This window comes from Oncorhynchus keta, unplaced genomic scaffold, assembly GCF_023373465.1.
Source record: "Oncorhynchus keta strain PuntledgeMale-10-30-2019 unplaced genomic scaffold, Oket_V2 Un_contig_30406_pilon_pilon, whole genome shotgun sequence".
NCBI classification, from domain to species: Eukaryota; Metazoa; Chordata; class Actinopteri; order Salmoniformes; family Salmonidae; genus Oncorhynchus; species Oncorhynchus keta.
Genome location: NW_026287034.1, coordinates 3,876 through 26,893, shown reverse-complemented (window position 1 = coordinate 26,893; position 23,018 = coordinate 3,876). Strand labels below are relative to the sequence as shown.

The following is a 23,018-nucleotide window of genomic DNA, read 5'->3' as shown; positions in this document are numbered from 1 at the left end:
ACTGCTAATTGATTTGTGTTTCTTACCCTAAATTACTCTCCATTACTCTAAATGAACTGCTAATTTATTTGTTTTCCATTACCCACTAAATGACTGCTAATTGATCTCTCCCTCTGCTTTGATTTGTTTCCATTACCCCTAAATCTGGCTAATCTTTATATTTCCCTCTCTCTCATCCCTTTCTCTGTGCTCACTTTCTGCTCTCTCTCTCTCTCTTTCCATTCTCCCTGACTGCTCGCTCTTACCTAAATGACTGCTAATCTCTCTGTCTCTCTCCTAAATGACTGCTCTCTTTGTGAGATCCCCTAAATCTGCTAATCTTTGTGTTCTCTCTGCTCTCCATTACTCTAAATGACTCTCCATTACCCCTCTACTACTCTCTCTCTGTTTCCATTACCCTAAATGACTCTAATTGATCTGTGTTTCCATTACCCTCTCTCTCTCTCTCTGTTTCTCCCTCTCTCTCTCCTCTCTCCTCCCTAAATCTGCTCTCTTTCTCTCTCTTACTCTCTCTCTGCTCTCTCGCTGTTTCTCTCTAAATCTCTCGCTCTCCTTTCTCTCTCTCTCTCGCTCTCCTCTCTCTCTCCTCTCCTCTCTCTCTCTTATCTGTTTCCATCTCCTCTCTGCTCTCTTTGTGTTTCTCTCTGCTAATTGATTTGTGTTTCCATCTCCCTCTCTAATCGATTTGTGTTTCTTACCTCTAAATGACTGCTAATTGATATCCTCTCTCTGCTAATTGATTTGTGTTCCTTACCCCTAAATCTGCTAATTGATTTATGTCCATTACTCTCGACTGCTCCTTTGTGTTTCCATCTCCTAAATGACTGCTAATTGATTTGTTTCCATTACTCCTCCTGACTGCTAACTGATCTCCCCTAAATCTGCTCTCCTCTCTGTTTCTCCCCTCCTGCTAATTGATTTGCTTTCCATCCCTCTGACTGCTAATCCCCTCCTCTCTAAATGACTGCTAATTGATTTGTGTTTCCATTACCCTCTCTGCTCTCCCCTAAATGACTGCTCCTTGATTTGCTCTCCATCTCCTCTCTAATTGATTTGTTTCCCCTCCTCTGACTGCTAATTGATTTGTGTTTCCATTACCCCTCTCGCTCTGTGTTTCTCCCCTCCTGCTCTTGATCTCTGTTTCCATTACCCTAAATTACTGCTAATTTATATGTCTCCCCTCTCCTCTAATTGATTTGTTTCCTTACCCCTCTCTAATTGATTTGTGTTTCCATTACCCCTCTGCTCCTCTGACTGCTAATTAATTATTTGTTTTCCTTCCCTCGCTCTCCATTACCCCTCTCTCGCTCCATCCCCTCCTGCTCTCTCTTTCCATTACCCCTCCTCTCTCGACTCTCCTCTCCTCTACTGCTCCTCTTTGTCTCCATTACTCTCTGCTAATCCTCTCTCGCTCTCCTCTCTCTGTGCTTCCATCCCCCTCTCTCTCTTTCTCCTCCTCTCTCTCTCTTACCCCTCCTCTCTAATTGATCTCCTCCTCTCTTACTCCTCTCTGCCTCCATTCTCACTCTCCCCATTACCACTCTCTCGCTCTCCCCTCCTCCTCTCTCGCTCTCCCCCTCTCTCCCCTCCTCTCTCGCTGTCTCTCTCCTCTCTCGCTCTCCCTCCTCTCTCGCTCTCCCCTAAACTCTCTCGCTCTATCTCTCTCTCTCTCGCATCTTAAACCTCTTCTCTCTCCAACCAGCTCTCCTCTCTCTCTCGCTCTCCTCTCTCGGCTCTCCTCTCCGCTCTCCTCTCCTCTCTCGCTCTCTCTCTCGCTCTCCTCTCCTCTCTGAGAGGTCTCTCCTCTCTGCTCTCCTCTCTCTCTCTCGCTCTTTCATCTCTCTCTCTCCTCTCTCTCTCTTTATTCTCTCTCTCTCTCTTCTCTCTCTCAACTCTCTACTCTCTCTCTACTCTCTCTACTCTCTTCTCTCTCTCTCTCTCTCTCTCTCTCTCTCTCTCTCTACTCTCTCTACTCTCTTCTCTCTCCTCTCTTCTCTCTCTCTCTCTCTTTCTCTACTCTCTCTCTCTACTCTTTCTCTACTCTCTCTCTCTCTCTCCCCTTTCTCTACTCTCTCTCTCTCTCTCCCCTTTCTCTACTCTCTCTCGACTCTCTCTTTCTCTCTCTCTCTCCACTCTCTTCTCTCTCTCTCTACTCTCTTCTCTCTCAACTATCTTCTCTCTCTCTCTCCTCTTTCTCTCTTTCTCTCTCTCTCTCTCTCTCTCTCTCTCTCTCTCTCTCTCTCTCTATCTATCTCTCTCTCCTCTCTCTCTCTCTCTCAATTTCAATTCAATTCCAAGGGCTTTCTCTCTCTCTCTCTCTCTCTCTCTCTCTCTCTCTCTCTCTCTCAATTTCAATTTCAATTCAATTCAAGGGCTTTCTCTCTCTCTCTCTCTCTCTCTCTCTCTCTCTCTCTCTCCTTTCTACTCACTCTCTACTCTCTCTACTCTCTTCTCTCTCTCTCTCTACTCTCTCGGTCCCCATCTCTCCCTCCTGTAGGTGACCTTCACCTCCCTGGATCTACTGCTTCACACGGAGGCTCTCCTCTCCACCATAGACTTCCTGTCTTCTGCCCTGTCCTCTGGCAGCCTGCCCCCTTCACCAGAGGAGCCTAAGCAGAAGTCTGAGGAGAGCAGCAGGGCCATCTCCGCCAAGTCAAGTAAACACACAATATACTTTACACAAGGACACAACACACACTGTACAGATTCACACACACACACACACACACACACACACACACACACACACACACACACACACACACACACACACACAGACTGACACACACTATAAGCATACACACACTCAACAGCCTGCACTCATCTTAGGAAACTAGGCACAGGGTCAAGGAGAGGAAGGCCTTTCTTCATCAAGTCAGTAGACGTACTTTATACCAGCGAGATGTCATCGTTTTCCTCTTTTCTGTTCAAACAGAATCAACTCATTCTGTGTGGTGAAGGTTAGGTGTTCATTCTGAGTGGTGAAGGTTAGGTATTCATTCTGAGTGGTGAAGGTTAGGTATTCATTCTGAGTGGTGAAGGTTAGGTGTTCGTTCTGAGTGGTGAAGGTTAGGTGTTCGTTCTGAGTGGTGAAGGTTAGGTGTTCGTTCTGAGTGGTGAAGGTTAGGTATTCATTCTGAGTGGTGAAGGTTAGGTATTCATTCTGAGTGGTGAAGGTTAGGTATTCATTCTGAGTGGTGAAGGTTAGGTATTCATTCTGAGTGGTGAAGGTTAGGTCTTCATTCTGAGTGGTGAAGGTTAGGTATTCATTCTGAGTGGTGAAGGTTAGGTGTTCATTCTGAGTGGTGAAGGTTAGGTGTTCATTCTGAGTGGTGAAGGTTAGGTGTTCATTCTGAGTGGTGAAGGTTAGGTGTTCATTCTGAGTGGTGAAGGTTAGGTGTTCATTCTGAGTGGTGAAGGTTAGGTCTTCATTCTGAGTGGTGAAGGTTAGGTATTCATTCTGAGTGGTGAAGGTTAGGTATTCATTCTGAGTGGTGAAGATTAGGTATTCATTCTGAGTGGTGAAGATTAGGTATTCATTCTGAGTGGTGAAGGTTAAGTCTTCATTCTGAGTGGTGAAGGTTAGGTATTCATTCTGAGTGGTGAAGGTTAGGTATTCATTCTGAGTGAAGGTTAGGTGTTCATTCCGAGTGGTGAAGGTTAGGTATTCATTCTGAGTGAAGGTTAGGTGTTCATTCTGAGTGGTGAAGGTTAGGTGTTCATTCTGAGTGGTGAAGGTTAGGTCTTCATTCTGAGTGGTGAAGGTTAGGTGTTCATTCTGAGTGGTGAAGGTTAGGTGTTCATTCTGAGTGGTGAAGGTTAGGTGTTCATTCTGAGTGGTGAAGGTTAGGTGTTCATTCTGAGTGGTGAAGGTTAGGTGTTCATTCTGAGTGGTGAAGGTTAGGTGTTCATTCTGAGTGGTGAAGGTTAGGTGTTCATTCTCAGTGGTGAAGGTTAGGTGTTCATTCTCAGTGGTGAAGGTTAGGTGTTCATTCTCAGTGGTGAAGGTTAGGTGTTCATTCTGAGTGGTGAAGGTTAGGTCTTCATTCTGAGTGGTGAAGGATAGGTCTTCATTCTGAGTGGTGAAGGTTAGGTGTTCATTCTGGAGTGGTGAAGGTTAGGTGTTCATTCTGAGTGGTGAAGGTTAGGTGTTCATTCTGAGTGGTGAAGGTTAGGTGTTCATTCTGAGTGGTGAAGGTTAGGTGTTCATTCTGAGTGGTGAAGGTTAGGTGTTCATTCTGAGTGGTGAAGGTTAGGTGTTCATTCTGAGTGGTGAAGGTTAGGTGTTCATTCTGAGTGGTGAAGGTTAGGTGTTCATTCTGAGTGGTGAAGGTTAGGTGTTCATTCTGAGTGGTGAAGGTTAGGTGTTCATTCTGAGTGGTGAAGGTTAGGTGTTCATTCTGAGTGGTGAAGGTTAGGTGTTCATTCTCAGTGGTGAAGGTTAGGTGTTCGTTCTGAGTGGTGAAGGTTAGGTGTTCATTCTGAGTGGTGAAGGTTAGGTGTTCGTTCTGAGCGGTGAAGGTTATGTGTTCGTTCTGAGCGGTGAAGGTTAGGTCTTCATTCTGAGTGGTGAAGGTTAGGGTTAGGGTTTGGGGGAAGGCTTAAAACAAAAATTATTCAAAAGGACAAGCTATTACCAATCAAGTATTCTCGTGATGCTAGAGCGTTGTGAACTGGGTAGTAGCACAGCGATCTGAGCAGCGGGATCCGGCTCCTAGCATCACCACTTTTTCTCAAACTCCCAGTTGGTTGTCATGTGCGTTTTACTGAGGAGTGGCTTCCATCTGGCCACTCTACCATAAAGGCCTGCATGGTGGAGTGCTGCAGAGATGGGAGAACCTTTCAGAAGGACAACCATCTCCACAGAGGAACTCTGGGCTCGGTCAGAGTGACCATCGTGTTCTTGGTCACCTCCTGACCAAGGCCCTTCTCCCCTGATTGCTCAATTTGGTCGGGCGGCCAGCTCTAGGAAGAGTCTTGGTGGTTCCAAACTTCCTCCATTTAAGAATGATGGAGGCCCCTGTGTTCTTGGGGACCTTCAATGCTGCAGAAATGTTTTGGTACCCTTCCCCAGATCTGTGCCTCAACACAATCCTGTCTTGAGCTCTACAGACAATTCCTTTGACCTCATGGCTTGGTTTTGCTCTGGCATGCACTGTCAACTGGGGGACCTTATATAGACAGGTGTGTGCCTTTTCAAATCATGTCCAATCAATTGAATTTACCACAGTTGGGACTCCAATCAATTTGTAGAAACATCTCAATGAAGATCAATGGAAACAGGATGCACCTGAGCTCAATTTCAAGTCTCATAGCAAAGGGTCTGAATACTTATGTAAATAAGTTATTTCTGTTTTTTATTTAGTTTAATATATGCCATTTATCAGACGCTTTATTTAATCATTATACCAACTGAGCTACAGGGGTATTGTGTGTAGATTGATACATTTTAGAATGAGGCTGTAACTTAACAAAATGTGTAAAAAGGTTAATTGGTCTGAATACTTTCTGAATGAGCACTGTACTCTACCTCCACCCTGCATCCTGTAGACTTGATCTTGCCCCATAAACAGATGGAAAAACAGAGCAGTGGTTTGTAGATGAGATTAGAAACACCTCTTAGCCATGCCTCAAGTAAACACAGGTCACACATCCTGCTAAAACACTGCCCACTTTCACACTCAGCCTGGTTAAATGAAGGCGACGTCTGCGTACACACCTCGAGACAGGGATCACTGAGCAGGTCAGCAGGTCAATCTGGTGACCTGGTTAAATGAAGGCCAGAGGACCACCCCAAGTGGACTGTTGATCACTGAGCAGGTCAGCAGGTCAATCTGGTGACCTGGTTAAATGAAGGCCAGAGGACCACTGTTGATCACAGCAGGTCAGCAGGTCAATCTGTGGACTGTTGATCACTGAGCAGGTCAGCAGGTCAATCTGGTGACCTGGTTAAATGAAGGCCAGAGGACCACCCCAAGTGGACTGTTGATCACTGAGCAGGTCAGCAGGTCAATCTGGTGACCTGGTTAAATGAAGGCCAGAGGACCACCCCAAGTGGACTGTTGATCACTGAGCAGGTCAGCAGGTCAATCTGGTGACCTGGTTAAATGAAGGCCAGAGGACCCCCAAGTGGACTGTTGATCACTGAGCACCTGGTTAAATGAAGTCAGCAGGTCAATCTGGTGACCTGGTTAAATGAAGGCCAGAGGACCACCCCAAGGACTGGACTGTTGATCACCTGGTTAAATGAAGGCCAGAGGACCACCCCAAGTGGACTGTTGATCACTGAGCAGGTCAGCAGGTCAATCTGGTGACCTGGTTAAATGAAGGCCAGAGGACCACCCCAAGTGGACTGTTGATCACTGAGCAGGTCAGCAGGTCAATCTGGTGACAGAAGGCCAGGGACCACCCAATGGACTGGTGATCCTGAGTCAGCAGGTCAATCTGGTGACCTACTGTTGATCACTGAGCAGGTCAGCAGGTCAATGAAGGCCAGAGGACCACCCCAAGTGGACTGTTGATCACTGAGCAGGTCAGCAGGTCAATCTGGTGACCTGGTTAAATGAAGGCCAGAGGACCACCCCAAGTGGACTGTTGATCACTGAGCTGATCACTGAGCAGGTCAGCAGGTCAATCTGGTGACCTGTGTCAGCAGGTCAATCTGGTGACCTGGTTAAATGAAGGACAGAGGACCACCCCAAGTGGACTGTTGATCGCCATTGAATCCCCAGGTGGTGAGGGTAGGCAACAACATGTCTGCCATGCTGATCCTCAACACTGGGGCCCCTCAGGGTGCATGCTTAGTCCCCTCCTGTACTCCCTGTTCACCCACGACTGTGTGGCTAAACACGACTCCAATACCATCATTAGTCGTTAGGCCTGATCACTGACAACGATGAGACAGCCAAATAGGGAGGAGGTCAGAGACCTGGCAGTGTGATGCCAGGACAACAACCTCTCCCTCAATGTGAGCAAGACAAAGGAGATGATTGTGGACTTACAGGAAAAGGAGGACTGAACAGGCGCCATTAACATATGTGGAGCGGTCGAGAGTTTCAAGTGCCTTTTTATGTATATATATTTTTGTATTGGTTTTTCTACGTACGTGTTAGTAATAAAACGCACCATTCATTTCATTAGATATAACAGATTCTGAAGGCCTAAGGGACTGGACTATCTTACATGTCTCTTTTGGTTTGGTCAACCAATAGCGAAATCATGGTGTGACTTTCTGTCCGTTTCCATGACAGCGGCTCTAGGTTCTCCGTCGGACGGTGACGTCGTCGACCTGAAGGTGATGATGCGGCTGGGGGCGTTCAACGTCCTAGTGTGTGATCAGAACTGCAACATGGCTGACATCAAGATACAAGGTGCCGATGTAGACAGAACCCTCAGGGCCCGTACAGAACCCTCAGGGCCCCGTACAGAAGCCTCAGGGCCCGTACAGAACCCTCAGGGCCCGTACAGAAGCCTCAGGGCCCGTACAGAACCCTCAGGGCCCGTACAGAGTACAGAACCCTCAGGGGCCCGTACAGAACCCTCAGGGCCCCGTACAGAACCCTCAGGGGCCCGTACAGAACCCACAGGGCCCCGTACAGAACCCACAGGGCCCCGTACAGAACCCTCAGGGCCCGTACAGAACTCATAGGCTACACAATGTTGTCTTTTATACAGCTACACTTACATTTGATTATCATCTAGGCTTTCGTAAGGGATTTCAGACAAGGTTTGTATATGATGAAAGTCCCAAAAATATTTTTTGGGGGGGTTATTTAAGTGTCTTGTGCTTGTGTGGTTTGCTGTTGACCTTTTTCTGAATTGATGTTAGCATCAGATCAACATTTTATCTTGTTGTACAGGTTTCAATGGATCCCTCCTGATGCAAGGGCCTCAAACCCACATCTCTGCCCGCCTTCGGGATTTCATCGTCATTAATGTTGACCCAAAAAGTATTCACAAAAAGGTAAGTCACGAAGTAAAACCACGAAAGATTTCAGTGACGGAGGGAGATGCGACAGTATATCATTCAACCCCGGTGAAATATTGCAGTTGAGTTTACCGGTTTGGTTCTCCGTTGCAGGCCATCTCTATCGTAGGAGACGAGGTGTTTAGTTTCAGTATGAGTCTGACCCCCAAGGCCACAGAGGGAGCCGGCTACGCAGACACCTCCAAGACAGACGGGAAGGTCCAGCTCAACGTGGGCTGTGTCCAAGTCGTCTACCTCCACAAGTTTGTCATGTCTTTGCTGGTGAGTCTCAGCGTGGGCTGTGTCCAAGTCGTCTACCTCCACAAGTTACTGATGTCTTTGCTGGTGAGTCTCAGCGTGGGTCCTGGAGTTTGTCATGTCTTTGCTGGTGAGTCTCAGCGTGGGTCCTGGAGTTTGTCATGTCTTTGTTGGTGAGTCTCAGCGTGGGTCCTGGAGTTTGTCATGTCTTTGCTGGTGAGTCTCAGCGTGGGTACTGGAGTTTGTCATGTCTTTGTTGGTGAGTCTCAGCGTGGGTCCTGGAGTTTGTCATGTCTTTGCTGGTGAGTCTCAGCGTGGGTACTGGAGTTTGTCATGTCTTTGCTGGTGAGTCTCAGCGTGGGTACTGGAGTTTGTCATGTCTTTGCTGGTGAGTCTCAGCGTGGGTACTGGAGTTTGTCATGTCTTTGCTGGTGAGTCTCAGCGTTGGTACTGGAGTTTGTCATGTCTTTGCTGGTGAGTCTCAGCGGGGTACTGGAGTTTTAAAACTGATCTTTGTGGTTTAAGTGTGGGTCCTGGAGTTTGTCATCTTTGCTGGTGAGTCTCAGCGTGGGTTTTTTGTCATGTCTTTGCTGGTGAGTCTCTGGTTGGTATGATTCTTACCGGTCTAGTATTTAAAACTGATCTTTGTATTTAAGTGTGCAGATACTCTTTTCTAATTCCTGGGTTTTTTTCAGGAATCCTGGTTGGATGATTCCCAGTTCAGCGATACCTTACTAATTTCAGGAATCATCCGACTGGGATTCCTGGGAAAACATGAGAAGTTTCCGGAAGTTTAGCAGTCCTCGCTCGGTCTCCACTTTGATTCCTTCCCTTTCCGCTAAAGAACTTCACTCATCCGTGTTTTCCGTCTCTTTAGAATTTCAGCAACAACTTCCAGACGGCCAAAGAGGCGTTGAGTGTGGCCACGGCCCAGGCAGCAGAGAAGGCGGCCTCCAGCATCAGGGACTTTGCCCAGAAGAGCTTCCGTCTCTCCATGGACGTCAGGCTGAAGGCCCCTCTCATCATCATCCCTCAGTCCTCCACCTCACACAATGCACTGGAGGTGGACCTGGGGCTCATCACCGTGGGCAACAGCTTCTCTCTTCTTGCCGTGGAGGGATGTCCACTTCCTGCTGTCATTGACCACATGGACGTACAGCTCACACAGCTCAAACTGTCCAGGTCAGTGCAGAAAGCAAGGGTTTAATGCCTGGTCCTAAATCAGAAAGCAAGGGTTTAATGCCTGGTCCTAAATCAGAAAGCAAGGGTTTAATGCCTGGTCCCAGATCAGAAAGCAAGGGTTTAATGCCTGATCCTAAATCAGAAAGCAAGGGTTTAATGCTTGGTCCCAGATCAGATAGTAATGGTTTAATGCCTGGTCCCAGATCAGATAGTAACGGCTTAATGCTTGGTCCCAGATCAGAAAGCAAGGGTTTAATGCCTGGTCCCAGATCAGAAAGTAACGGTTTAATGCCTGGTCCCAGATCAGAAAGCAAGGGTTTAATGCCTGGTCCCAGATCAGAAAGCAAGGGTTTAATGCCTGGTCCCAGATCAGAAAGCAAGGATTTAATGCCTGGTCCCAGATCAGAAAGCAAGGGTTTAATGCCTGGTCCCAGATCAGAAAGCAAGGGTTTAATGCCTGGTCCCAGATCAGAAAGCAACGGCTTAATGCTTGGTCCCAGATCAGATAGTAATGGTTTAATGCCTGGTCCCAGATCAGATAGTAACGGCTTAATGCTTGGTCCCAGATCAGAAAGCAAGGGTTTAATGCCTGGTCCCAGATCAGAAAGCAAGGGTTTAATGCCTGGTCCCAGATCAGAAAGCAAGGGTTTAATGCCTGGTCCCAGATCAGAAAGCAAGGGCTTAATGCCTGGTCCCAGATCAGATAGTAACTGTTTAATGCCTGGTCCCAGATCAGAAAGCAAGGGCTTAATGCCTGGTCCCAGATCTGTATGAACGCTATCCAACTCCTCTGACTACCGTTAGTTGTTAGAGTTGATTCTCAAAGAACCGTCTGACTACCGTTAGTCCTCTCATAACGTCGACCCGGCACAACCTGACGAGGACTGGCCAACCCTCAGAACCTGGTTCCCTCTCTAGGTTTCTTCCTAGGTTACTGCCTTTTTCTAAGTTTTTCCTGGTCCCAGATCAGAAAGCATTGCTGTAATGGTTTCTGTATAAGCACAACTGCTGTTGTAAAAGGGCTATCCAAATAAATTAATTTGATTGATTTGATTTTGAGTTGTAAGAGTTGGTTCTCAAAGAAACTGCTTGGTTCAATCGTGGTCTTACTGAATAGGCTCGGACGCTATACTATACATCGTGAACCGGGGTGTTTTGAAATACAGACGGTATGGTTTTCAATTCCGTAAAAGGAATTCAGCGTGGCGCCCATAAAGTTCAAGGGGTTGTATTCTACACCTCTGCTTATCAGTTAACTATCAGGTCTCCAGCTATGCATTTGGGTTTGTAACTTCCTAGCTAAGTGGCTAGATGGCAAGAACTAGCTTCTCGGTTAAAGCAGGAACAATCAGTCCCCTCCTGGATCAAGATCCCTGATGGCTATTGGCCTGCTGCCTACAGTTTCTGTACAGTACATGGCCTGCTGCCTACAGTACATGGCCTGTTGCCCCAAACATGGCCTGCTGCCTACAGTACATGGCCTGCTGCCTACAGTACATGGCCTTGCCTACAGTACATGGCCTGCTTTACATGGCCTGCTGCCTACAGTACATGGCCTCTGCCTACAGTACATGGCCTGCTGCCTGGTTGCCTACAGTACATGGCCTGCTTACAGACATGGCCTGCTGCCTACAGTACATGGCCTGCTGCCTACAGTAGATGGCCTGCTGGCTACATACATGGCCTGCTGCCTACAGTACATGGCCTGCTGCCCATACAGTTGGCCTGCTGGCTACAGTAGATGGCCTGCTGCTTACAGTTAACTGGCCTGCTGGCAAGTACATGGCCTGCTGGCTAACTTGGCCTAGCTAAGTGGCTAGATGGCCTGAACAGTTCATGGTTAAAGCAGGAACAATCAGTCCTCTGGATCAAGATCCCTGATGGCTACATGGCCTGCTGCCTACAGTACATGGCCTGCTGCCTACAGTACATGGCCTGCTGCCTACAGTACATGGCCTGCTGGCTACAGTAGATGGCCTGCTGCCTACATGGCCTGCTGCCTACAGTACATGGCCTGCTGCCTACAGTACATGGCCTGCTGCCTACAGTACATGGCCTGCTGCCTACAGTACATGGCCTGCTGCCTACAGTACATGGCCTGCTGCCTACAGTACATGGCCCTGCTGCCTACAGTACATGGCCTGCTGCCTACAGTACATGGCCTGCTGCCTACAGTAGATGGCCTGCTGGCTACAGTACATGGCCTGCTGCCTACAGTACATGGCCTGCTGCCTACAGTACATGGCCTGCTGCCTACAGTAGATGGCCTGCTGCCTACAGTAGATGGCCTGCTGCCTACAGTACATGGCCTGCTGCCTACAGTACATGGCCTGCTGCTACAGTACATGGCCTGCTGCCTACAGTACATGGCCTGCTGCCTACAGTACATGGCCTGCTGCCTACAGTACATGGCCTGCTGACCTCAGTACATGGCCTGCTGCTACAGTAGATGGCCTGCTGCCTACAGTACATGGCCTGCTGCCTACAGTAGATGGCCTGCTGCCTACAGTAGATGGCCTGCTGCCTACAGTACATGGCCTGCTGGCTACAGTAGATGGCCTGCCGGCTACAGTACATGGCCTGTTGGCTACAGTACATGGCCTGCTGGCTACATCCCTGGGTTGGTACAGGAATGGTATGAAAGTCTGGATACCACACTAATACTGTAGCTAAATAAGCAAGTTGTCTAACTATCCATGTCTATAATTTAGCTTTCTCTCATTAGGATTTACATGGAAAAAGACTCTCAGCCCAGTACTGAGCTGCTGGAGCCTGTCAACCTGCTCCTAACAGTGAAGAGGAACCTGGCTGCAGCATGGTACCAGAAGATGGCCGCCGTAGAGGTAGAGGGAGACCTCAAGCCCATGAAGGTAGGAGCTAACAGGAACCATAGAGGTAGAGGAGACCTCAAGCCCATGAAGGTAGGAGCTAACAGGAACCATAGAGGTAGAGGGAGACCTACAGCCTATGAAGGTAGGACCTAACAGGAACCATAGAGGTAGAGGGAGACCTCAAGCCTATGAAGGTAGGAGCTAACAGGAACCATAGAGGTAGAGGGAGACCTACAGCCTATGAAGGTAGGACCTAACAGGAACCATAGAGGTAGAGGAGACCTCAAGCCCATGAAGGTAGGAGCTAACAGGAACCATAGAGGTAGGACCTAACAGGAACCATAGAGGTAGAGGGAGACCTCAAGCCCATGAAGGTAGGAGCTAACAGGAACCATGGAGGTAGGACCTAACAGGAACCATAGAGGTAGAGGGAGACCTCAAGCCCATGAAGGTAGGAGCTAACAGGAACCATAGAGGTAGAGGGAGACCTCAAGCCCATGAAGGTAGGAGCTAACAGGAACCATAGAGGTAGAGGGAGACCTCAAGCCTATGAAGGTAGGACCTAACAGGAACCATGGAGGTAGAAGGAGACCTCAAGCCTATGAAGGTAGGAGTTAACAGGAACCATAGAGGTAGAGGGAGACCTCAAGCCTATGAAGGTAGGAGCTAACAGGAACCATAGAGGTAGAGGGAGACCTACAGCCTATGAAGGTAGGACCTAACAGGAACCATAGAGGTAGAGGGAGACCATGAAGGTAGGAGCTAACAGGAACCATAGAGGTAGAGGGAGACCTACAGCCTATGAAGGTAGGACCTAACAGGAACCATGGAGGTAGAGGGAGACCTCAAGCCCATGAAGGTAGGAGATAACAGGAACCGTAGAGGTAGAGGGAGACCATGAAGGTAGGAGATAACAGGAACCATGGAGGTAGAGGGAGACCTCAAGTCCATGAAGGTAGGAGCTAACAGGAACCATAGAGGTAGAGGGAGACCATGAAGGTCGGAGCTAACAGGAACCATAGAGGTAGAGGGAGACCATGAAGGTAGGAGTTAACAGGAACCATAGAGGTAGAGGGAGACCATGAAGGTATGAGCTAACAGGAACCATAGAGGTAGAGGGAGACCATGAAGGTATGAGCTAACAGGAACCATAGAGGTAGACAGAGACCTGAAGGTATGCTAACAGGAACCATAGAGGTAAGGTATGAAGGTAGGAGCTAACAGGAACCATAGAGGTAGAGGGAGACCATGAAGGTAGGAGCTAACAGGAACCATAGGTAGGTAGGAACCATAGAGGTAGACAGAGACCTACAGCCCATGAAGGTAGGAGATAACAGTAACTACAATCTTGTCTTTCCCTCAAAAGGAGTGGTTAGATAAAGATCTGTTTTGATACCAAGATGTTTGTATTGTAGCAGAGAAGCTGATTGAAGTTATCTTTACTCGTGTAGTAATGTCACCCTCTCTGATACCTGAGAACTTAGATTTCCTTCAAGTCATAATAGCTGAGCTTTCATGATTTAGTCATATTGATGGTTGACCTCTGGTTCGAGAATGGTATTGGTAAGCTGTGCAATATCGTCACCTTCCTTTAGACTTGAAGTAGCTTTGTCCCTTAAACCATAACAGCCGACCGTTGATGATTTAGTCACACTAACTGACTTCTGACTTCTGCTTGCAGCCTGGTTTGGAATGTAAGGTACATGCTAAAGTCCTCTAAGGTTTGACAGTAAGATAATCAAGGCAGGTAGTCTAGCGATTTTTTTAAAATATATTTTTTTTATTTCACCTTTCTTTAACCAGGTAGGCTAGTTGAGAACAAGTTCTCATTTGTAACTGCGACCTGGCCAAGATAAAGCATAGCAGTGTGAACAGACAACACAGAGTTACACATGGAGTAAACAATTAACAAGTCAATAATACAGTAGAAAAAAAAGGGGAGTCTATATACAATGTGTGCAAAAGGCATGAGGAGGTAGGCGAATAATTACAATATTGCAGATTAACACTGGAGTGATAAATGATCAGATGGTCATGTACAGGTAGAGATATTGGTGTGCAATAGAGCAGAAAAGTAAATAAATAAAAACAGTATGGGGATGAGGTAGGTGAAAATGGGTGGGCTATTTACCAATAGACTATGTACAGCTGCATCGATCGGTTAGCTGCTCAGATAGCTGATGTTTGAAGTTGGTGAGGGAGATAAAAGTCTCAACTTCAGCGATTTTTCAATTCGTTCCAATCACAGGCAGCAGAGTACTGGAACGAAAGGCGGCCAAATGAGGTGTTGGCTTGAGGGATGATCAGTGAGATACACCTGCTGGAGCGCGTGCTACGGATGGGTGTTGCCATCGTGACCAGTGAACTGAGATAAGGCGGAGCATTACCTAGCATGGACTTGTAGATGACCTGGAGCCAGTGGTCTGGCGACGAATATGGAGCGAGGGCCAGCCGACTAGAGCATACAAGTCGCAGTGGTGGGTGGTATAAGGTGCTTTAATGACAAAACGGATGGCACTGTGATAAACTGCATCCAGTTTGCTGAGTAGAGTGTTGGAAGCAATTTTGTAGATGACATCGCCGAAGTCGAGGATCGGTAGGATAGTCAGTTTTACTAGGGTAAGCTTGGCGGTGTGAGTGAAGGAGGCTTTGTTGCGGAATAGAAAGCAGGGGAGCTGGACTGGCGAGTGTTATCCAGGTAAAAAAAAAAACTAACAATGACTAAATAGCTTGTAGCTAGTTGGCTGGTTATGGAGGTTCTTGAGTGTGTTCTAAAAATAAAAAATCATGGCGATTCCGTATCACATTGGGTGAGGCAGGTTTCCGGAAGGTATAAACAAATTAAAAATCGAAAAGTGATAGAAAGTAAATATGGGTCCAGTGAGTGTTTGGGACGTGGCGATTCAGACGGTTAGCAGGCCTGTGCTAACAAGCTAATAGTTAGTAGGCCGGGGCTAAACAAGGTAGCAGTTAGCAGGCCAAATTAGCAAGCAAGCATATAGCAAGGGCTAGAGAGTTAGCCTTTGGGGGACGTCAATGGGGTGAGTCTGTTTATTCCTCTTCATGCGGGTGAATGGTTTAATCATCGGGGAGAATGACCGGTCAATGTGTGAGAATGGTTCCGTCCGTCATGGGTGGTCCTGGGAATCCCCACTACCCTGGGGAGAAATGGCCATGCTCTACCAATGGTGAGGACCACGTATGGTTCCACAGGGGCTCTGGCCGGGCTAGCTTCAAATGCTAATTGGGGGAAACGCTAGCCAGGAGTAATCATCCGGGGTTGGGTTTAGCTAGATAGCTAGTTGTGAAGATCCAGCTGAAAAATGTTCCACTTGCGGTGGGAATCCGGGGATAAAAAATAAATAGGTCCGTTATGCTCTGGTTAGAGTCGTGTTGTTCGAACTGGCGAGAATGGTTCCGAGCCAAAGATTAGCTGATGACCGGTTAGCTGAAGACCGCTAGCATAGCTGGTAGTTCGCTGGCTAGCTTCAGTTGAGGGGTTCGGTTCCAAAGTAAATATAAATACTTTAGGAAAAGTAGCTACATTGGGTGAGGCGGGTTGCAGGAGAGTATTTGGAACCTTAGGTTTAGCAAAATGTTTTTAAAGATATGCAAAAACGGGAAAAAAACTATATATACAAGTGACACGACATGACAGGACGACTTACTGCTACGCCATCTTGGAAAGAGCATTGGGTCAGTAACCGAAAGGTCTCTGGTTCAAATATGACGATGTGCTCTTGAGCAAGGCGCTTAACCCTAATTGCTCCTGTAAGTCGCTCTGGATAAGTGTGTCTGCTAAATGACTCAAATGTAAAATTGGCAGCGAATTAGCATTAGCAAAGGCAACATTAGCATTAGCAAAGGCAACATTAGCATTAGCAAAGCTGAAACATTAGCATTAGCAAAGGAAATGTAGCATTAGCAAAGGCAACATTAGCTTAACCTTCACCAACTTCAAACATCAGCTATCTGAGCAGCTAACCGATCGCTGCAGCTGTACATAATCTATTGGTAAATAGCCCACCCATTTTCACCTACCTCATCCCCACAGTTTTTATTTATTTACTTTTCTGCTCTTTTGCACACCAATATCTCTACCTGTACATGATCATCTGATCATTTATCACTCCAGTGTTAATCTGCAAAATTGTAATTATTTGCCTACCTCCTCATGCCTTTTGCACACATTGTATATAGACTCCCCTTTTTTCCTACTGTGTTATTGACTTGTTAATTGTTTACTCCATGTGTAACTCTGTGTTGTCTGTTCACACTGCTATGCATTATCTTGGCCAGGTCGCATCCTCAAATGAGAACTTGTTCTCAACTAGCCTACCTGGTTAAATAAAGGTGAAATATAGCAGCATTAGCTTAACCTATAGCAACATTCACATTAGACCTAACAAAGTTGATTTATAGTTTCTTCACCCTGCTTCAATAAAAAGTATATATAAAAAATAATAAATTTGTTTTTTAAAATTATTAATTTGATTAAAATGAACAGTGGAACAGCTTTACATAGTGCATCTAAATCTTTTAAGGGGGGGTGAGAAGGATTACTTTATCCTATCCTAGGTATTCCTTAAAGAGGTGGGGTTTCAGGTGTCTCAAGGTGGTGATTGACCTCCGCTGTCCTGGCTCGTGAGGAGTTTGTTCCACCATTGGGGGCCAGATCAAAGTTTTGACTTGGCTGAGCGAACATTACTTTTGGTAGGGAGCGGCAGGCCAGAGGTGGATGAACGCAGTGCCCTTGCTTTGGGTGTAGCCTGATCAGAGCCTGGAGGTACTGAGGTGTTCCCCTCACAGCTCCGTCAGGCAAGCACCATATTCTTGTAGAGATGCGAGCTCAACTGGAAGCCAGTGGAGAGAGTGGAGGAGCGGGGTGACGTGAGAGAACTTGGGAAGGTTGAACACCAGATTCTGCGGCGTCTGGATGAGTTGTGTTTAATGGCACAGGCAGGGAGCCCAGCTAACAGCGAGTTGCAGTAATCCAGACGGGAGATGACAAGTGCCTGGATTAGAACCTGCGCCGCTTCCTGTGTGAGGCAGGGTGTACTCTGCGGATGTTGTCTATAGTCAGAATGGGTCTGATTACTTTAGTGGGCTGCTAGTGAGGCTAACATCAATTATTTAAAAAAGAAATGGCTGAACTGTGTCTAAAACTGTGCTCCCAGCTCCTGACACCAATGTAGTTAATTAGGCTGATCAGGACTCAAACTGTGGTTCCTAGGACTGTCATTCCAAAACCATTATACCAAATGACTAAAATGTCGTGCTGATGTCACTAGGTGTTGTAAAAAAAGATTGTTTAGTATTTTTACAAGGGGTTCCAAATTGTGTATATTTTTTAAAAATATAATTTTTATTTTATCTGCTCGCTCACCTCAGTTCAAAATCCGTTAAACAGTGAATCAACTTTGTATTTCCTTGTGCCGTTTTCAACAAACATTGCCGAATTTCGTCCGTCAATGGGGAGAATGATTTCGTCCGTCAATGGTGAGAATGGTTTCGTCCGTCAATGGGGAGAATGGTTTCGTCCGTCAATGGGGAGAATGGTTCCGTCCGTCAATGGGGAGAATGAGAAATGGTGAGAATGGTTCCGTCCGTCAATGGGGAGAATGGTTTCGTCCGTCAATGGGGAGAATGGTTCCGTCCGTCAATGGTGAGAATGGTTCCGTCCGTCAATGGTGAGAATGATTTCGTCCAATGGTGAGAATGGTTCCCGTCTCAATAAAATGATTTCGTCAATGGTGAGAATGGTTCCGTCCGTCAATGGGGAGAATGATTTTGTCCGTCAATGGTGAGAATGGTTTAGCCCGTCAATGGGGAGAATGGTTTTAGTCCGTCAATGGTGAGAATGGTTTCGTCCGTCAATGGGGAGAATGGTTTCGTCCGTCAATGGGGAGAATGGTTCCGTCCGTCAATGGTGAGAATGGTTTCGTCCGTCTCAATGGGGAGAATGGTTTAGTCCAATAGGAAATGTTTATCGTCAATGGGGAGAATGGTTTTCGTCCGTCAATGGGGAGAATGGTTTAGTCCGTCAATGGGAGAATGAGGGAGAATTTTAGTCCGTCAATGGGGAGAATGGTTTTATCCGTCAATGTGAGAATGGTTCCAGTCCGTCAATGGGGAGAATGGTTTCGTCCGTCAATGGTGAGAATGGTTTCGTCCGTCAATGGTGAGAATGGTTTCGTATCCGTCAATGGGGAGAATGGTTTCGTCCGTCAATGGGGAGAATGGTTTCTCAATGGTGAGAATGGTTTCGTCCGTCAATGGTGAGAATGATTCAATGGGGAGAATGGTTTGCGCCCAGTCAATGGGAGAATGATTTCGTATCAATGGTGAGAATGATTTCGCCCGTCAATGGGGAGAATGATTTCGTATCCGTCAATGGTGATGAATGATTTCCAGTCCGTCAATGGGGAGAATGATTTCGTCCGTCAATGGTGAGAATGGTTTAGATCCAGTCTCAATGGGGAAATGGTTTGCGTCCGTCAATGGGGAGAATGGTTTCCCAGTCTCACTAATGGGGAGAATGGTTTCGTATCTCAATGGTGAGAATGGTTTAGTCCGCCCGTCTGGGGAGAATGGTTTCGAACAATGGGGAGAATGATTTAGTCTCAATAGTGAGAATGATTTAGCCCGTCTCAATGGTGAAAGATTTTGTCCGTCAATGGTGAGAATGGTTTCCCGTCTCAATGGTGAGAATGGTTTCGTCCGTCAATGGTGAGAATGGTTTTCGGTCCGTCAATAAGAATGGTTTCGTATCCGTCAATGGGGAGAATGGTTTCGGTCCGTCAATGGGGAGAACAGGTTTCGTATCTATAGGGAGAATGGTTTCCAGTCTCAATAAACAGGTTCTTGCCTTCCTCTCTAGGTGATGTAGCCTCAGTTAGCAGGATGTTCTCCGAACAGGCCGATCTATAGGTGATGAAGCCCGGTCTCACAGAATTAGGTACGTATCTTAGGTGATTAGCTACAGCTCATCCTAAACAGGTCCTGTCTGTCCTAGGTGATGTTTTGAGGCTCCTCAGTTATCATTAGCGTTAGCATTAGCTACAGCTCCATCCTATGTCTCCTGTCTGTCCTCAAATTATAGGTACGTATCAGCTGCATTAGCATTAGCATTAGCTACAGCTATGTCCTCTCATTTCTTGTTTCTCTTCAGGTTAACTAGTATTAGTAACATTAGCATTAGGTGATTAGCCCAGTCTCACTAAACAGGTACATCCTCTCTAGGTGATGTGTCTCACTTCAGGTTAACTATTATTAGTGATATTAGCAACCTTTAGCTACAGCTACATCCTCTCTGTGCTTGTGTTTCTTCAAGTTAATAACAAGTATGGTTAACAAGTATTAGTGATGTTAGCAACCATTAGCATTAGCTACAGCTAAACCTCTCTGATCTTGTCTCTTCAGGTTAACTAGCATTAGCAACCATTAGCTACAGCTACATCCTCTCTGTGCTTGTGTCTCTTCAGGTGAACTAGTATTAGTGACATTAGCATTAGCCTCTAAACATTAGCTCCAGCTACATATCCTCTCTGTCGGTTCTCCCCAGGTTGCCCTGAGTCAGGACGACCTAACAGTTCTGTTGAGGATCCTGATGGAGAACATTGGAGAAGCCAGCGGTCTGCCGCCAGACCAACACACCAGCCCCGTACGCGACAGCCCTGACGCACAAGACCACGCCGATGCTCAAACAGACTACGCCAAAGGTCAGAGGTCATGTGTAGCCCATGTTATCGACGTGAGTCCCGAGCGGTGTTAATTCTTCTGAGCACGTTTCTGTTCTGTCAGTCGTTCCTTCAGACGGTGTAGAGAACACGGTTGAACTTCCAGAACGACAGGAAGAAGAGGAACCCCTGGAAACCATGACGTTTATCTTCAACATAGAGTCCCTGGGACTGGTCCTGTACAGCAATGACCCAAAACAGGTACGTACCTATAGGTGATGTAGCCCAGTCTCAGTTCCAATGACCTAAAACAGGTACGTATCTATAGGTGATGTAGCCCAGTCTCAGTTCTAATGACCCTAAACAGGTACGTATCTATAGGTGATGTAGCCCAGTCTCAGTTCCAATGACCTAAAACAGGTACGTATCTATAGGTGATGTAGCCCAGTCTCAGTTCTAATGCTCCTAAACAGGTACGTATCTATAGGTGATGTAGCCCAGTCTCAGTTCTAATGCTCCTAAACAGGTACGTATATCTAGGTGATGTAGCCCGGTCTCACTAAACAGGCACGTATATCTAGGTGATGTAGCCCGGTCTCAGTTGTAATGTATTCTCTGGAGGAACGGGGGGAATTGGGCCTGTACAGCGCTTGGCGTCAGTTAATGACAGTCATTTACTCTTAATGTCCTCTCTGCTCTCCAAGCCCTGGATAATTACATAAAGCCATGATTAGGGTGAAGAGTTTGAACATCTACCAAACACCAGTCATTACTGTCCAAAATGACTCTGTGGTAATGACCTTGTAATGACTCTCGGTAGGGGTCTCTGCTGATTGGTTAATGGACAGATTGTAATGACTCTAGGTAGTGGTCTGCTGATTGGTTAATGGACAGATTGTAATGACTCTCTCGGTAGGGGTCTGCTGATTGGTTAATGGACAGATTGTAATGACTCTAGGTAGGGGTCTGCTGATTGGTTAATGGACAGATTGTAATGACTCTCGGTAGGGGGTCTGCTGATTGGTTAATGGACAGATTGTAATGACTCTCGGTAGGGGTCTGCTGATTGGTTAATGGACAGATTGTAATGACTCTAGGTAGTGGTCTGCTGATTGGTTAATGGACAGATTGTAATGACTCTAGGTAGTGGTCTGCTGATTGGTTAATGGACAGATTGTAATGACTCTAGGTAGTTCCCCCAGGGGTCTGCTGATTGGTTAATGGACAGATTGTAAATGACTCTAGGTAGGGTCTGCTGATTGGTTAATGGACAGATTGTAATGACTCTATGTAGTTCCCCCAGGGTCTGCTGATTGGTTAATGGACAGATTGTAATGACTCTAGGTAGTTCCCCCAGGGGTCTGCTGATTGGTTCAATGGACAGATTGTATGTCTTTGTTTCCCCATTTCAAGGTAACGGCTGTGTCTCAACACCAGGAGAGGCTGTGTCTGGGGGAGTTGACCTTTCACCTGATGAAGGCTTCAGGGAAGATGTTTAATAACGGGTCCATGGAGGTCTCTACCATCCTCACAGCCTGCACCCTGGACGACATGAGGACAGGCGTACAGAGAGTTACCTCACGGTGAGACGTGACACCATGTTGTCGTTGGGAGAGTTACGGCTGGGGTGGAGGCTACCTCAGGTTAAACTACTGAATTATACTGCTGGGTTGTGTTCTGGACAGTACCAGTCGGGTTGGTCTCAATAATACTGGGTTGTGTTCTGGACAGTACCAGTCGGTCTCAATTCTACTGGGTTGTGTTCTGGACAGTACCAGTCGGTCTCAATACTACTGGGTTGTGTTCTGGACAGTACCAGTCGGTCTCAATACTACTGGGTTGTGTTCTGGACAGTACCAGTCGGTCTCAATACTACTGGGTTGTGTTCTGCATAGTACCAGTCGATCTCAATACTACTGGGTTGTGTTCTGACAGTACCAGTCGGTCTCAATACTACTGGGTTGTGTTCTGCATAGTACCAGTGATCTCAATACTACTGGGTTGTGTTCTGTGTAGTACCAGTCGGGTCAGTCTCAATACTACTGCGTTGTGTTCTGGACAGTACCAGTCGATCTCAATACTACTGGGTTGTGTTCTGTGTAGTACCAGTCGGGTCAGTCTCAATACTACTGGGTTGTGTTCTGTGTAGTACCAGTCGATCTCAATACTACTGGGTTGTGTTCTGTGTAGTACCAGTCTGGTCGGTCTCAATGTATCGATTGTTGTATTGATTGATTGTGATATGTAACCTCACGTTTGCCCAAACCCCTCAGGATGCTGGGTAAGCGTGACGAGGCGAGCGAGGAAGCCATGATAGACGTGGCGTACACGCAGAGCGCCGGCGAGCGCCAGGTGGTGGCGGTGGTACAGAAGCTCTATCTGTGCGCCAGCGTCGAGTTTCTCATGGCAGTGGCAGACTTCTTCATCCAGGCCCTGCCCCAGAGCTCTGCCCAGGACGTGCCCACTAACACCAAGCTCGCCCTGCCAGGCCTGGCCAAGACCTCCCAGCTACCCCAGCTTCGGGATAGAGCCAACACTGACCCCAGAACAGGTAAGGGGAGAGAGAGAGAAAGAGAGAGGGGGGGGGGGGGGGGGATAAATGACAACCAGAAAACTATACAGCCGTTCAATGCTCATAGGATTTCCTTTTGGTGTGGAGTGATGGTATTGTGATGGTATTGTGATGGCTACAGTGTGTTGGTGTGGAGTGATGGTATTGTGATGGTTACAGTGTTTTGGTGTGGAGTGATGGTGTTGTGATGGTTACAGTGTTTTGGTGTGGAGTGATGGTATTGTGATGGTTACAGTGTGTTGGTGTGGAGTGATGGTATTGTGATGGTTACAGTGTTTTGGTGTGGAGTGATGGTATTGTGATGGCTACAGTGTTTTGGTGTGGAGTGATGGCTACAGTGTTTTGGTGTGGAGTGATTGCTACAGTGTTTTGGTGTGGAGTGATGGAATGGTGATGGCTACAGTGTTTTGGTGTGGAGTGATGGCTACAGTGTTTTGGTGTGGAGTGATGGCTACAGTGTTTTGGTGTGGAGTGATGGCTACAGTGTTTTGGTGTGGAGTGATGGCTACAGTGTTTTGGTGTGGAGTGAT

At 47.0% G+C, this 23,018-nt stretch overlaps 1 protein-coding gene across 1 annotated transcript; it reads left to right on the top strand.

Moving 5' to 3' along the window:
• Nucleotides 1-2,497: 2,497 nt before the first annotated feature.
• LOC127923661 (intermembrane lipid transfer protein VPS13C-like) lies at nt 2,498-22,467 on the top strand (the record flags this gene model as incomplete). The annotated part of the gene is made up of 10 exons (XM_052507694.1): nt 2,498-2,657; nt 7,251-7,370; nt 7,860-7,963; nt 8,081-8,248; nt 9,102-9,406; nt 12,132-12,276; nt 19,802-19,958; nt 20,053-20,177; nt 21,330-21,499; nt 22,190-22,467. Coding segments are annotated over 10 exons (1,732 nt in total), but the record flags the coding sequence as incomplete, so codon positions are not given.
• Nucleotides 22,468-23,018: the final 551 nt, after the last annotated feature.